At 32.4% G+C, this 17,898-nt stretch overlaps 1 protein-coding gene across 1 annotated transcript in view; it reads right to left on the bottom strand.

Annotated features, from left to right (window-relative positions):
• LOC132746368 (sodium/glucose cotransporter 4-like) overlaps positions 1–15,586 on the bottom strand; it is a 30,901-nt gene extending 15,315 nt beyond the window's left edge. Inside the window, exons 1-12 of the mRNA XM_060735488.1 lie at positions 15,377–15,586; positions 14,140–14,211; positions 13,474–13,578; positions 11,921–11,980; positions 10,690–10,794; positions 9,815–9,920; positions 9,359–9,439; positions 8,610–8,812; positions 7,702–7,837; positions 6,492–6,599; positions 5,822–5,972; positions 937–1,105 (exon numbers count right to left, since the gene is read on the bottom strand). Of these exons, the coding sequence (XP_060591471.1) occupies positions 937–1,105; positions 5,822–5,972; positions 6,492–6,599; positions 7,702–7,837; positions 8,610–8,812; positions 9,359–9,439; positions 9,815–9,920; positions 10,690–10,794; positions 11,921–11,980; positions 13,474–13,578; positions 14,140–14,211; positions 15,377–15,457 (1,377 nt within the window). The 5' untranslated portion in view covers positions 15,458–15,586. The remainder of the gene's footprint in view (positions 1–936; positions 1,106–5,821; positions 5,973–6,491; positions 6,600–7,701; positions 7,838–8,609; positions 8,813–9,358; positions 9,440–9,814; positions 9,921–10,689; positions 10,795–11,920; positions 11,981–13,473; positions 13,579–14,139; positions 14,212–15,376) is intronic.
• Between the last annotated feature and the right edge of the window lie 2,312 nt (positions 15,587–17,898).

Here is a 17,898-nt window from a genome sequence, read left to right as displayed (position 1 = left end):
TACGTAAGTGTAAGCATATTTTCGTTGGTAAGAACAATTTTTAAAAAAAACCTTCATCATCACGGGCTACTATCATGTTATGTTTGAATTTGGCACTATTTCTACATATAATCAGATGTAGAAAAATGTCAACAGTGAGAAAATATGTAATAAGTTTTTAAATATTTTGCATATAAAGATAAAATGGGACCTTCATGACCGAGTGACTTAGAATCTTTAAGTCCTCGTAGCTATAAGTTTGATTCCTGCAATGGACGTGTAAACAACTATCGATCTGGCTATATCAGGAAGATTGGTGGTTCTACTGAAGAGCTCGTTCATGACTGAACTAATGCACAGAAGGGTACATTTGGTCTTCCTCCAAAATTTATATTGTCGGTCATTCAACCCAGAGACATCTAATTTAATAATTTAGTTCTGTTCTCTGGGTTGTTTTTTGGCAAAAGAATACCATTTCTTTCTTCCTTAAATGCGAATATCCTAGTCGATGCTAAAATAAACGTGCACGCCGGATATGGCATACATGGCGCTATTTTTTTGCACAACAGCTGTTATTGAAGACATCCCCTTAACATGCTGGAGCCTTTACCGCCACCAGTACGCACTCTGCTTAGGCTTTAAACTATCGGAAGCTGATTTTTTTAGTTTTGAATTAAAATCCCTTCGAACTTTGAATGGATTGTTCCGAATTAAAAGCAGAGTAAATCTATTATACAAATTAAGTTAGTGTTTGGTTAAATAAAAAGGGCTAAACTACGGTGGCTGATTTACGCCATGTTGTAAATCTGCTTTTCTTCCACGAAAATACAAAAACACGAGGATACGACGTCCAACTTTGTGTTTTTGCATTTGCGCACTCTTGAGGTCAAAAAGACGACAAAATTTGACAAAATTATTACATAAAATGACAAGGCGTAAATCCGCAACAATACTTACCTGTTCTGTTGTTCTATTCCAGAATACAACGAGGCCAAACAATATTGGCAAAGGAGCTGTTATAAAACCTTCGACAACAACCATGTAACTGAAGAGTTGTCCTCCTTGTGCTGCCTTGACAACAGGTATCCATAATATTGTCAGTATACACAGGACTATTATGTATGCCCTGAATTAACAACGTATTTTAAAGGTAATAGTTATTATAGTATATAACGAGTAAGTTATGGGGGTATAACAGTGGTTTGGGCGACATCGAGGGATGTTTCTGCCAAAAAAATGCCGTTTGGCCAAGAAGAATTTTTTTGCAGAAACATCCCGAGTTATTGACCTTTGGTCGTTTTTACACTAAACTTTGTCCGGGACATAATTCTTAAGTTACAAGAGGTATCAACAAGAAACTTTGTAGGTAAATAGATCTCATTGAGTAGATGTGCTTTGCAAAAGAAACGTTACTGTGCCTTGCCTAATTTTGGAGTTATTGCCCTTTGTGAACAAACCTTTTTGACACTGTGAACATTGTCCGGAACATAACTCTGAAACTACAAGATATATCAACAAGACGTTTCTCTGTGATATAATCTAAATCAACATATACATGTTGTCATACAGATAATATGAGCCGTGTCACGACAAAACCAACATAATGGGTTTGCGACCAGCATGGATCCAGACCAGCCTGCGCATCCGCGCAGTCTGATCAGGATCCAGCTGTTCGCTATCAGCATCTTTACTTGTTATAGCGTCTGTAAGCGAACAGCATGGATCCTGATCAGACTGCGCGGATGCGCAGGCTGGTCTGGATCCATGCTGGTCGCAAACCCATTATGTTGGTTTTGTTGTGACGCGGCTCATATTTTTAATCCTGATTAAAGCTGTTTTTGTAAATGAATGTATATATCTTAATGAATTATTGACCTTATATGACCATTGTTTTCAAAGCTATGAAGAAATGTCCAAAGCTCCAACTCATCTCTCTGGTATTTAATTGATATAAAACGACATATATGTGCATTGACCAATAAGATTCCGAGACAGAACTCAGAAAAAAAAAGATTAACCTTGAGGCCATGTGTAATTGTGTTGTTTTATTAATATACCGTATTATTGTTGTCATCACTCATAGCCCAACCCATTTGCACAATATCTCTTAGTAAATACATGTATTTGTTTTATATCATTCATATAACCTTATTTATTATATACTTACAAATGAAATATTGAGAAATATTGATGAAATAAAATGCGTATTTTCATTTTCCGTATTTTCACTGTAAAAATTTATTTTTCACTGCAGTGAAACATATTTTCCGTATTTTCACTGGTGTCTTGCCGGACTACTTTCTTTTAAATTCTGCCAGTACACAAAATTTAAGGGAAAGTCTTTCAAATTTTAATGTCAAAAAAGAGAAAAATGTATATATAATAAACAGAAAATTCAAGTTTTTTTCTATAAATACATGATTTATTTTCATCTTGTGGCATGAAAATTACCATATTTCACTAGTGGCTACCGCCACTCATGAAATATTTATTTTCATACCACTTGATGAAAATAAATCACACGGTAGGGAATCACATGACTTTTACGGTTACGCGTACAGACAATATGGCGGCCTAAAAACCTCGCTTCACATGTGTTTTTCAGGTAATTCTTTATTATATCCCTTTTACTTACATACGAGACCTGTTGCAGCCTACGCGGAATAAAAAATTGTTGCTGCCTATACCTTATTTTCCACCCATGTGCTCATAGCTTTTACAAACACTCAAAAATTCAACAGAAATTTTCAATGTCGACAATTATTTTTCGGGTAACATTCACGCAAAATTTGTATTTTTTTATGATTTTGATTAAACTACGTCGAGTAAGCAAAGAGAAAATGTTCATAGAATTTCTTTATTTGAAAATGTAAATATTAGGCATGTTAAATGTTGACTGGTCATTTTCTATTCCATTACACGAGAGAAAAATGATTTGGGTAACATCCACGCGTACTTTTATTGTTGATAACTCCCACGCAATATTTTATGTGCAAGCGATATCTATGCAGGTTAAAGCCTAGATCTATATTGATTGAACAAAATCATGATTGATGCATTTAGCCTTAAACGTTCATAGAATTTTGAATAATATTAAAAATACCGCTAATAGGTCCTTGATAGAATTAACCCAGCAGGCACATCAACGTTGAACAACGTTGAATTATGGTCAGATTTCAACGTTGAAATAACGTTGGATTTATGTTCGAATTTGAAAGTTTAAAAAAAGTTGAAATTGACACTATTAAATACTTCAGCTATTTTATTTCAAAAATACAGTTCAAGTAAAGCTTAAATTCAAACGATTTAAGAAGTCCTTTTAGTTTAACAATTAAGCTACAATCTGTTCCAATCTACTACTAGTACTTCTTCTAGATCTCTCTGGGTACGTCTTAAGTGTTTCATGATGGTGTTTGAATACTTCTACTGATTCTGCAAATAAATAAGAAGTTACTAGTTAAAATTGACTTGGTCAATCTCAAATTATATATATAATTAATCAACTTAGTGATTTGTTTTATCTTAAAACGCTTATCTCTAAGATTTACATAATGAAACAGCATAGAAATTAAGATACAGCTGAAGTTTCATATTGACAGCAAATTATGTACATAAAACTATTTAAGTCTGACCTATGATTGGTAACATAACTGCTCCTATCAGTTACTTCAGCATTTTCCCAAGAAATATGCATTCAAGGCTCTAGCTAAGACCATTGTATGCAGCATCCGGTAAACAACAAATATGTAAATTTTATATTAATAATGTTACAAACGTATTCTGAAAAATAATATATTATTAAGACAAGATAAATATCCAGTAGTTGAAATATTTATACTTTGTAAAGAAATATAAAATATATATATTATAAATATTAGAATTTCAATTTAACAAACCTGACAGTCCTTTCCATTTTAAATTTATGAAATACAAGCTACAGCTGCAATACTCTAAATTTCAGCCAGGACCAGGATCTAGAATATAAAAATAGATTTATTATTCCCTATAAATTCACGGCAATTCAACTTAAAATTTAACACTCAACTTTGTTATTTAATCTCAAACAGTTTAATCAATATTTGTTTTGATAATGCAATTGATAAAATGTATTTTTCAAACTAATTCACACTTAATTTTACTATCACTAAGATATAAATACAGTTAGATTGACGAATCGTCTTGGGGCGTAAATTATATGGGCCGTACAACACTGGTTACAATAATATGATAAATAAATTTCAAAAAGGCATGACTTGTAAAAACATAAATTGCCAAGGACATCAATAACTTCGCGTAAGGCCTACCAAACCCGAATCATTCAATTAGGTCGCGTTTTGATACGAAAGTCTTTAATATTAGAAGGAGGTTTTGTATTTCTGTTTTTATCAGCATCATTACAGTTGTCATTTTTCATATTTTGCAGATATGGAAGGTTCCATCTCGGATATTGTTTGTGATAAATGTGGGAAACATTTCATTCACGGATGACCACATAAACAGTCTACATGGCACAGGACCTTATAAATGTTGTGGTAAAACATTTTATAGCCCAGCAAATCGGAAACGTTACGGGTTTAACTGTTAATATTAAGATGATATTCAAACATAAGTCCTCTAGATTTTATTACCTAGTTTGTAAAATAAAAGACCCATTCTAATATTCTTTAGGTTGTTTTCTTTTTTGCTTTAGATTAAAAAAAACACAACATAATAATGTTAAATACAGACACTAATTTGAAAAATAATTGGTTACATAAAAGCCTTTTAGAAGTGATAAAATGATTTGAATGTCTTTAAATATCTTAATATTACGAATAACAGTAAAATGCCATATCTGTGACGTTTCGATTTGCCACAACATTTAAAAGGTCCTGTGCCGAGTAGCCAGCTGATGTGGTCATTTAGACAAATGTCTTCCAACATTATCCACAAACAATATCCGAGCTGAAACCGTCCATATCTGCAAACTATGAAAAATGACAACTGTAATTGTGCTTAAACTGAAATCGATATCCTTCTTATATATGAGACTTTTATTTTAATTTCTGCGATTAATTCATCTATATCGAAACTAAATTTAATATATTCACGTGAGTATGTATTCTGCTATCCATAGGGGCTTAATTCTATAAAGGACCTATTGGCGGTATTTTTAATATTATTCAAAATTCTATGAATGTTTAAGGCTAAATGCATCAATCAGGATTTTGTTCAATCAATATCTAGGCTTTAACCTGCAAAGATATCGCTTGCACATAAAATATTGCGTGGGAGTTATCAACAATAAAAGTACGCGTGGGAGTTACCCAGATCATTTTTCTCTCGTGTAATGGAATAGAAAATGACCAGTCAACATTTAACATGCCTAACATTTACATTTTTAAATAAAGAACTTCTATGAACATTTTCTCTTTGCTAACTCGACGTAGTTTAATCAAAATCATAAAAAATACAAATTTTGCGTGAATGTTACCCGAAAAATAATTGTCGACATTGAAAATTTCTGTTGAATTTTTGAGTGTTTGTAAAAGCTATGAGCACAGGGGTGGAAAATAAGGTATAGGCAGCAACAATTCTTTATTCCGCGTAGGCTGCAACAGGTCTCGTATGTAAGTAAAAGGGATATAATAAAGAATTACCTGAAAAACACACGTGAAGCGAGGTTTTTAGGCCGCCATATTGTCTGTACGCGTAACCGTAAAAGTCACGTGATTCCCTACCGTGAATCATGTATTTATATACAAAACTTGAATATCCTCTATATCTATTGCTGTATAAAATAGTTGCAATAGAATATTATGAAACTAATTATGCACTTTTTGAATTTGTGCATTGACTGTACCTTCCAACAAGTAACAATTCTCTTTGGTGAGCTTTAGGTCGGAATCGTCTCCATATATCCATCGTGAAAACCGTGCTAGAGCTGTTAAATATTGACGTCAATGACGTCACAATAGCTGACAGCATCACCGCCATAATGAGGCCACGTGCGCCTTAAAATGAGTAGGAGTTAAGCATAATAATCGAACGAAATGATTCACAGTAGCTGAAAGTACCACCGCTATAATGAGGCTACGTGCGCTAAAAAATGAGCAATAAATAAACAAAATTATCCAATGCAATAAATCAATGTAAAAGTGTTATTGGAATTTTATGAATTTTTTACAAAGTCAAATTCGCAAATTCAATTCCAGGAACAACAATTAAAATTACTAAAAATCTTCCTGAGAAAAAAATTTAATCTGACAGGCACTGTAATGCTTGTTTTAAACATTGCATTGGAATGAAGATATTTACGTGTTTGTTGAACTAGCCTCCAAAACTAGAGAAACAGTTCTTAGTTAGCACGTATGGGTTTCTGTTATTCTATATTATGCTTTTGTCTGGGTCCGTTCTGGTATGCCGTCTGCCTTGCAACTTGCGTTTCTTATACATGTGTAATATTCATTATTGCTGTACTTGATTAAAATAACAATTTTATTACAATGGAACAATGTTCCAATTAATCAAACCTTTAGGTAGAATCTCAATCACGAGCTTCGGATATGCAATGTTCGAACATCCGGCAGCATTGTCACACACAGATTTACATATTTCAGGGTCGGCACATGCCACATCATCTAGAGGGTAAATTGAAATAAAAACATCAATTAACAGAGTATATTCAAGAAGATAGTCTTGCTTTAAAACAAAAAGAAAATTAGGTGACCCGTGATTCACGCAGAATTGATTTTCTATTTATAACATAGCATAAACATACGGAAAAAGCCATTTCAGTTTGACCTCGCTAGTGTTAAGAAAAGTGCTACGTGCGTGATTAGGTATAATTAATCAGGAGGATGAATAAAGTTCCGCTGCAAACATAAATAATAAATGTATTAGCATATCTAACTGAGTACCAATTTGATCTGTAAGAATAGCCTACCTAGATTTTATGAATCTACTTCGTTTGCTATTTTGTTTTAGGTAGACAAAATAGTATAAAGTAAGATTACTTAGAAAAAAAAACTCTCCTACGAGTGGCCCATTTAGATGTAGGTAGACAAAACTGTAAAAATATCCCAAATAGATACTAAAATTTAACTACGGTTTACCAAATTTCGAGTATATAATATAAATTAATTATAAATTATATGTATTAGCATTAATAAACTAATTGTTACTTACGCAAAAAAGCTGTACTTTAGAATTTTTAGCAATTTCCGATGGTGTAAATACAAAAATTGTAATAAAATAGCCCACCTAGATAGCAAAAATCTACTACGTTTCCATTTTGATGGCAAAAACCTGTACAAGTAGCCTACCTAAAGGTAAAACAATCTACTGCGTAATAGATTACCTACGTACAAAAATCTTAAACGTGTACCACTTCGATCTTTCAAAAAAGCCTACCTACATATAATAAATCAACTGCTTTTACCTTTCTGATGTAGGTAGACACAATTGAACAAATAAGCTCTACTACGAGTGCAAATTCGATGTAAATAGACAAAACTGTATAAAATAGCGAACCTACATTCATAAATCTTCTACGTTTGCCATTTCGATGTAGATAGACATAGGTATATAAAACAAGATTTCCTAGTACGCAAAAAGCTCTACTTCGGGTACCATTTCGATCTATATAGACAAAACTGTAATAATACCTAACCTAGATACTAAAATATCTACTGCGTTTACTGTTTAATGATGCATATAGAGAAAACTGTATAAAACGATTACCTGGATACAGGCACCTGCTGATCATACCGGGTATCATCATTATAAAAAGAGGAAGTATTTTGAGAAAGCCCCCAAGAAGCGTTCCACCTTTAGCATGACTGATATTTTTGGCGGCAAGGCATCTTTGTACCATTATCTGTCAACAACAGCGTTCGTTAAACGTTTTGTTTTTCTTATACAATCTCACAAATCATGTCTAATTCCTATAAAACGTTTGTATCTAAACAGAGTTATGTATCTTGGATCACCAAAACATAAATAAAGGTAACGGATTTCTTTTACATTTTGGTGTTTATTTTTAAGGACAATCTAAAAATATGCAATGTAATTTTCAAATAATGAATGTTTTGTCAATGTTTCTTGATAAAATCTAAAATCAAAGTAATATGCACTAATTGTGACAAGTTAACAATAAATTATCTATTGCCACATGTAAGCATGTTTGTAGGTGCGTTTGGGTAATGTGCGAGTTAGTTAAAGTACAAAAAGTACCAGTCACATACCAGCGTTCTAAAACTTGCAGACGACATAAGTTGGCACGATTGTTCACAACATTTCTCCTGTACTAAACTAGTTAACTACATGTAGGTCTATTTTTCATGGCCGCCGTACAAAAAAAGCATCCATCACATTTTGTTTCATGACGGGATTGTCTGCTGCACAACTGTTATACCAAATCACCAAAAGTTAAGTTTCGGTCATTTCCGTAACATTCCGTCACTACTATTTCATACATTGAAAGCAGTGAACTGTTTAGAGCCAGAGTTTGATGATCCGGATGATACAGGAGCTTGTTTGATTAATTTCGGCATAGAAGATAATAAAATATGTTTATTTTTATGTTATTATAATTGATATATTAATTTTATACATACTTATAACGTATAATAAATTGAGAGAAAAAGCACCTGGTCACAAACCCAGTACCAAGCCGAGGCAATTGCACACTGTAGAAGCATGGAAGGCCAAGGGTAATCTGCATCAAGACCACGAAGGGCATGAAAAGCATCGTCACGTGGTATACCACAAGTAGAATTAGGCAGATGCACTGAAGGAATTGCTTTCTGGTATTCTGCCTCTAAATTTTCATATCCGCCAATTTTGTCCAAACCTTGTAACACAAAATGGCCACATATACGTATTCTAATATTTTTCTTATTCACTGCGACATAATCAGGTGACAACAATGATTCTAAACATTCTCAATATTGAATACCAATTAAAGAAGAGCAGATTGTTTTTAGATTGTATCTTGATTTGCACTAATTCTCATGTTATAACAATGTGCGTCATTTATATTAAAAAATAAAAAAAAGAAAGAGAAAGGGAGATTTAGAGCTATCAATGTTCAGCAATTGTATACATCTTAAAATAGAACGTTTTGGTGTCCAATAAATTTCTCCGTCATAGAGCTTTTCTATTAGACGATGGGTGGCGGCCGCCCAAAAGTCTCACCTACTATGAGTAGAAATGTTGTTAATTTCATGGAAATTCAAATATATATTAGTTACTTATATACCTTTACATCATTTACATCAAGTATATATGTGCTTTTAAGGATGCAATTTATTGTTTTATCTATTTTGATAGGCAAAAATAATGCTGATGTACCTGATAAATATACAAAAGATATACAATATTTAATTGATATACTTACTTATTCCAAGAACAACGAAAGATCCAATAACCATGATTATTGATTGTGCCGTGTCTGTGTACATTACGGCTGTTAGACCTCCTTTGAATTACAATAAAACAAAAGATACATGCCGGATAAACCGTTAAAATTTAAAGACAATTTTAAAAGCTTTTTGTTATTTCAAATCTTAGATGTTTAAAAACAATATTTGCTTCAAACACCATTGCATAACTGGAACAAAACTATAATTATAATACTTTATTATTTAGGTATATTTCTTACGGCAATAACGCAGTTCTGTAAGAACAAAAATAGATAACTACTCAAAACATTCGATTTCAACTACATGTTACGGCAGGTTCGTTAATTACTTTAAACCACAATTTAAGTGTGCATTTGTATTATTGTCCGAGAGTTACTGCAAAGTTTTGTGTGAAAGAAAATATGGTTTGATTAAAATAAATCTTTAAATACCAAGTATTGTGAATATTGCAGTTATGAATAGAAGTCCAATAATGGAAGGGTACATATTCCAACCTAGCGCAAGTTGGACATACACAGCCCCAGAAAATATTGTCGCCTGAAGAGAATAAATTATATATTCATTACAAATCTAGATCAATGTGATTAAAAAATCAGCTCCTAAATAACGCTACGCATTGCAATAAATAACTTAAGTAGTCCTGAACCTTAGTCAGAATGGAATCTAGATGTATGTAGTTTTTAAGTATATGCATTAAAAACTTTGATTACAATAAATCCTCATCCCTTATTGTCATATTCAAAATATATATACATGCACATTGCTGGGATTTCAGGTCCCAGTTATGCTAAGGTTCTCAATGTTAAGCAGTAAATGAGTTTTTGTCCGTTTCTGGCCGCCATGTTTTTCACGAATTCTGAAAATGGAAGACCGACCTTTCGACAAGCCGTATAAAACGTCATATCTAATGTTGCTAGACCTTGTTGCCAAATCCATTTGCTTTTTGTTATATGCTTATCATTTTTATAATATGTTTACATGTATGTGCTGCAATGAAATATGTTTAAAACTAATGACATGGTGTAGTGTGTGATGAAGCCGCAACTTTTCGGCTTTTTCTCTCAGTCTTCGAATTATAAATAATAGCCGAATATGTTCCGATTGATTGGTACCATGTAGCAGTCTTGGATTAGATAATTAAAATATGTTTCTTATTGTAAAAATATATATTCGGCGGCTTAAGTGACATATTTTGTTAAATATAACGATACCCATTACATAATTACATAAAAATATATGCATTTTTTATCAAACCGTTTAATTGTCCCATTTTAAACTGATATTTTTGTATATATTATGTTTATACCGACAAGCGGCTGATGATGTGTAGAAATAATGCAAGTCCACTGAGGTAAATCCTTAAGCGCTCCCGACCAAACCTTTTCTGCATATACTCTGGCAACGTATACACCTATAAAATAATTGGAAGATTATTTTGTTGTTGTTGCCAAAACATACTAAAATGATTCTTTCACGTCAACTAGTCATAAATTTTTCTAAATACAAAAAATAAATTCTTGTTATTGTAAATACGAACGAGATTGTAAACTTTGTTCTCCTAGTGTTGTTGAAGATGAATATCATTTCCAGCTCCGTTGTTTTCCAAAATAAGCATGATATCAGTATTTCGATTGTTTGTTTTGATATATCTAGTAAATTATTTCTTTAAAAAAATATTCGAATTAAATTGCAAATAACCTGAATTATATAGAACGAAAATGTTGCTATTTTTATTACTTTACTTTGCTTTTACTTTGCTTTTACTTCACTTTGCTTTTACCTTACCTTTCATAACCTTACCTTACCTTACCTTACCTTACCTTACCTCTTACCTTACTTTACTTCACTTTTTTATACGTCTATCTACTTGCTTACTTTAATTTACTTTTCTTAATTTATTATTTCATTTATGTTTTTTTTTTCATTTTTTATTTCGTTCTAAATGTTACATGTAATTAAATGAAGAGTAATGATGAAATTAAAAAAATTAAAAGCTAGTGTTTCTTGTTTATGTAATTTTATCATTTAATATACCCTCTTTCAGAACATAACAGAACATACTTTTATTTTGACTTACATGTTGTAATACATTGATCAATATACATTTACAATACATTTTCAATATTGAATAATTAAGTTAGTTCTAATAAAAAACAATTCAAAAGAACAAGTCTGACTATATTCGTTTTCCAATGATTATGACAAAGCATATCTTAAAACAAACCAATTATACAGAAAAATGTACATACTAATAGTTATGTAAAATATTGTATCTTTGTATATTTATAAAACGCTCGAATCAAAATGAGAAAATAGACCGCAGTACACTTGATATAACTATTGATCCGAAGCAAACCACCAGCCAGTGTTTCAGTTTTTATCTGACTTTCTTTGAACGCATCGAATATCATTATAGACACAAGAGTGAAACGAACACAGTGTGTTTGGTTGTTTTTCCACCCTGAATCTACAAAGCTAATATACGAAGAAAATAATTGGAATATTCTGATATATAAAACGTCAAGAAAATTACTCACCCCCGCTGATATGAAGACAGGCAGAAAAAACCAGGAAAGCACTTGGATAAGCAATGCTGGCTGAAAGATATAGTAAATTATACGCAGGAAATGTCATTATCTTCTTCGTTTTTGTGTGTTTTTTTACCTATAATATTATTCTTTAGCCTATTTTCTCACCTGACTGTTCTTCCTTTATCAAAATTATATCAGTTTGATGTAACACTTTTTTAATGACTAGAATGATTGATTGACATGTTGTTGTTTTCCTTTAAATTTTTTATTACACACACTGTTTATTCCCTAATTCATATAATAAGCTAAGATGATATAATAGCAAGATATTTAAAATAAAAAAATCAGTTAAAAGTTAAATTATATAGAGGATATTTGTTTGTTTGTGTGTAAGATGAAATTTTATTTCATTGAGTGAGCTTTAAAAACAGTATTCTCACGAGTGGCGTAGCCACGAGTGAGAATACAATTTTTAAAGTTCACGAGATGAAATAAAATTACATCTTACACAACAAACAGACAAATTTTCTTTTTATTTTATGCTTAAAAACAAGTTAAAACGAAATTTCCATAATTTTTACGTTAATATTAAAATCTGTTTCCCCCATTGAGAACCCCATTTAGACGGAATTTCTCATTTAAAACAAGAAGTCTTGAGCTGAAAAATAAGTCCGCCAATCAAGGTTAAATGACGGTGATATTTATTCATTTTATTAAAAAAATATGAATGATCGCTTGTTTTAATAATAAAAACAAACAATTCTTGCAGGAGAAAAGTCCAACCATCCATCCATATTTCTGTTACTTACTGCGAATTTATATTAGACCTGGCTTTCTTAAATGTAAACGGCAGCCATTTTTTAAAGTTTAGTATTTCATGGGAGGAAAATAATTGTGTAAGATTCAGAAGGATATAATTTGGATTTGTTAGTCATACACCTTTTTAAAAGAAAGAAAACTTACTTGAGGATTGTAACAGACAAAAATAAGGGTTGACAGTAGTGAAAACATTCAGAAAAGGAGCTAGGAAAATGGAAAACTTGGAAGCTTGCTGAAGGAACGCTGGGTTAATTTACTTATTTTACGAGTGATGGCTGTCAATGCTTTTCAATTTTTCATAAAGCATACGGCAGTTATTGCTCGTAGGATACTTTAATATGCCCAAATGTCATCAAGAGCAGTTTTGCATGGGGAAGGAATGTATTTTTCAGACTGTAAAAACGAAACAAAAAAAAATTTAGAGACAAAATTTGGTGTTTGGAATTTGAGGAATAGAAGTAAGTTTTCTCTCTGTGTTACTTTTGACATTTAAGTTATTTATCTATTTCAGCTTTGCTATTTCTTTTAACAGCCTGACATTGTCAGAATTGTCCGTAAAAATAAAATTGAGGTACCACATGGGGAAAATCTTAAAAAAGTAGTTTCGTCATTGAAAAAAGTGAAATTATATTTTGATAATTTTCACTGTGAAATTATCAAATATAATTTTCACGGATAAATCAGTAATCCACTGAAAAGCATAAAATAAAATGATAAATTCAGTCATTTGCTTTACTCACAATCCATTCAAAGAGCGCAAATACAATTCCCGCAGCCGCACCTGATCCGGCTAAGCCAATGAAATGTTCGCTACCAATGTTGCTTCCAAAAATAGACGCCCCAACCTGTCGCAAACAGCATTTTCGTATAATCGTATAAATGATTTAGATGCCATTTCGGCTCGGTTTTCAGCCAAGATTTTTTTATGATCCTTAGGGACTATTAAGCCACAAAAATGCCACCACTTTGTTTAAAAAAAACTTGTTAATGTCCTGTTTAAGTTTCCATGGCCTTATAGAATAAAGATGAGTTACTGATGATCATATAGATAAATCATCTTTTGCTCGCTTCCACTTATACAGTTTGCTTACTTTATGGCAAATTTTTGAACGATCAGCTCTACTATTTTAACATGGTATCTAACATACTTTAAAACTATAATTATTATACATCCTAAAATAGAAATGTTATCATTGTTTATGCTTTGAGTATCTGCATACAGTCTCATTACAACAGACGCAATATTGCGATTTGTTTAAAACAATGCATGCAATATATACATCCATTTTGCTGTCTGTAATAGTTCATATTAATTGTATGTAATGTTTAAATGGGTGGAGAGTTATTATTCACGAGAGATATTGTGAAAATAATGAATAGCTTGAAATGTTTTTTAAGATACGCACAGCAAACCACGGCATTGCTCTTCCGGCGAGAAAGTACCCTTCCACATTTCCCTTTTTTCTTCGCCATATCGACTGTAAGTTAAAATGTTATAATGTAAAGAAATGTTGACATTTATAATGATCTAGCGTAAAATGAAGAAGGTTTCGGTTGGGCTTTACCTCGCAACAAAAAAGTAGAGGTCATATGGCAATTTTACAGCTTCACTGGTGGAGGAAGATTTTAAGGACCTCCGACATTCTGTAAGCTAGCTGGTTAGCTTCCTGACATACAATAATCCAAAGTTTCTGAAGGGCACGTGGTATTAAGTCAGCTACTTAACCACTCGGCTACGAATGCCAAGGTTGTAGAGACCGCATTTCACAAATCGTTTGGCATTTCAAGATGAGGCAATTTCCAACGTTCTAATCAGGCTTATGACAAACATTTTATTATTGACATAATTCTGAAATTACAGTACATGTTCATTTAGGTCGATTTGTTGTAAATGTATCTTAAGTGACTGACATACATTGCGAAATACGTGATATAATGGTTGTATCTAGCAAATGTAATTTTCAAAGAAGCGATTTTTATTCCCCATTTGATTGCTATCGGAATTGTTTTGGCTTTTATACAAGTGTTTTACCACTGAAAAGTTGAAATTGAATTTGACTGTTGAACCTTGCTCTCACAAGGTTATTGACCGGCCTTCATATAAACACTAAATACCTTTCCACATCACTCTCACATACTTTGTTGTTGTTTCTAGTACTCTAAGCACTTTGATTTGAGGCGCATAAAACCTACATACATACAGTTCATTACGCAAAGACCGGATAAAAACGAATACGTAATATATAGCACACGTATGTTTTAAATAAAACTATAACAAACGCCCCCGTGTTAATCATGACAAAGTTACATTATCACTGATTGAGTGAAATAGACATTAAAATTTTACATATCATTCATTTATATATTAATATACATTACTATTATTCCATTTATAAATTAATATACATCATTTATTATTATTATTATAATTTATAATCATCATCATCATCATCATCATCATCGTTATTATTTATATTGTTCTTATTATTATTATTATTATCATCATCATCATCATCATCACCAACCATCATCATCATCATCATTATTATTATCATCATCATCATCATTATTATTATTATTATTATTATTATTCTGAATGTTATTATCTGCCATTATTTGACATTATTAATTAATTAAACTTACCCACAGTCCAACAGCTAAAACAAAGACAAAGTATAGAACAGTTGTAAGTATATCCGCCCAATGTGTTAGTCCTTTAGTCATTTTAAATACAATGATATAACATAATACTGCCACAACCACCTTGTAAACACCGTAATACCGCTATCTGCTACAAAAAAAACTGATGTTAAATGTATAATATATATGAGCCGCGTCACGACAAAACCAACATAATGGGTTTGCGACCAGCATGGATCCAGACCAGCCTGCGCATCCGCGCAGTCTGATCAGGATCCATGCTGTTCGCTTCTCTACTACAAGTAGTGAGACTGATAGCGAACAGCATGGATCCTGATCAGACTGCGCGGATGCGCAGGCTGGTCTGGATCCATGCTGGTCGCAAACCCATTATGTTGGTTTTGTCGTGACGCGGCTCATATATATATGCGATTGGAGTCTAAATATCAGGTATACTATGTACATGTACTTAAATTACTGGGACTTAGTGGTGCAATCAGTTTAAGTTTTTTGGTGTTTAAAGATTCACTAGTTAATTATTTCAGGACACACCCACGGACTGTTGTTTAACCCTATGAAACAATGTGGCCATACCACGTGACTTTTCGGGTACGGAACACGCCGATTTTTCACCCGATTCAGGTATGTTTTTTATTCACAACTTATTTATTACTCAACCGATTTTGATCAGATAAGGCGCAGAGTACCCGTAATTATATCAGCTATCCACGGTATATCAAAATTCTGAAAACCCCTGAATGGTTTTTGAGAACATTCGAGTACAATTTTCTTTTCATAGCCTTGGCCGAGGGGAACGGTACACACTCATTTGTCATAACAAGCAATTTCTAGCAAGTCATATGTTTTTGGCACTATTTCATAGAAAAATACATGTTAAATCTGATATATTTACTATGTCCAATGTATCGAGTGAATGCAGTTATGTTTTAGCATATTTTCATAAAGTTATGTTGAAATGGTACGGAACACACTGTTATTTCAAAAGATACGGTACACACACAATTTCTGTCTTTGTAATAATTCTAAAATAAAATATATTAAAATTTAATTTCAATTATAATGTGAGTGATTTTTTTCATAGTTATACATTTTATTAATTTAAACGAGAACCCAGGGACCTGTTTTGCAATGTATCATAATGCTTACTTTTAATATTTATATGTATTTGTGCACTTTATTTCAAGAGATCACGCTTAACATTTAAAACCTCCATGTATTTGTCCTATTTAAAATCACCTAGGATATGTTAAACACTTCGATCTTCACAGAATCAGGTAGTTGCGCTCTATAGAAAGAAAATGTTGTTATATAGTGATGTGTTTATTGTTGTTTATTGTTGTTTTTTATTTCTTTTAGTTTAAGTAAAGTAAGATGTGTATTTTTGCTTCACTCTGAAAAAAAATAAAACAAGGTCATGACCTAAATCGCTGAAAAGTATCATTACTTGATAACAATTTATATATATTTATATTTTGTTAATAATAAGCAAGTCATTAAGTACAATTTAGCAATATCATGGTCATGTTTAATTAAATCAAATCACAGAAGGCGCTGAATTTGTTTGGGTCTCAGAATGTCAGAAAGGTGAAGGCTGTGAGATTGTAAACCAATTTGTTTTTGTATAGTGCCACCAATGTTGTTTCTAGTGTCATAACTGAAGGAAATTGGCTATAAGGCTTATTGCAACACTGGTATGTAATTCATTGTTTATTTGGCTTAAACAATAAAAAAAAACAAAAAAAAAAAACAACATGAGTTGCCTTTCTGTTTTTCTCGTCTACGGTAAGTATCTTCCCCATTGCCTCTAGTTTTTATTTCTTTGATTACCCCCCCCCCCCTTCCCTTCCCCCGGTCTCCTGTCCCCTTCCCCTTTGTGGGCCTATTATTATTTTCTTTGAATTCCTAATCAGTTACAAATTATTTATCATTTAATGATTAACGTGTCTTTGCCCTGTCCTTTTTATGTTTGGGGTCCGCCTGGGCTCCTTGCCATTGGTTCTTGTTACTTGGTCATATGGGGGTTGAACTCAGGACATCTCTCTTCCTTAACGCGCGCGTTACCCCTCGACCACGGGGAAGTTATAAGATAACAGCCTGAAGAAACCATATCATTCTAAATTAGGGTTTGTAACCCTTATTAATTTCGTTTGACACTCATGTAAATAATCATGGAGCTTCATATTACATGTATATCTGTAAAGAATTACACAATATTTGAAATATTTGACCAATCGGGAACTACTTTTTCTTCTCCCGAGAAGGCTTGAAAATTAATGCGCCCGTCATTTGACAATTTTAACACAGTGATCCCCCCTTATTTTTTCAGCGTTAGAGTACATATAAAGGTAAGTAACCGCTTCCAGGGGTTCTACTTTCGGACTACTTTCTTATTTTGCAAATAAGCATATCAGAGCCTGAAATTTCGCTACCATTATTTGTTTGGTCTGACGACCCAACAAATAAAAATGTAGTCGCCATTGCTTAAATTTTTAATGTTTAAAGGC

The sequence above is a fragment of the Ruditapes philippinarum genome, unplaced genomic scaffold, assembly GCF_026571515.1.
Source record: "Ruditapes philippinarum isolate M1 unplaced genomic scaffold, ASM2657151v2 ctg4076_1_1_1_1, whole genome shotgun sequence".
In the NCBI taxonomy this organism is placed as follows: domain Eukaryota; kingdom Metazoa; phylum Mollusca; class Bivalvia; order Venerida; family Veneridae; genus Ruditapes; species Ruditapes philippinarum.
This window is presented reverse-complemented; position numbering and strand designations above follow the sequence as displayed.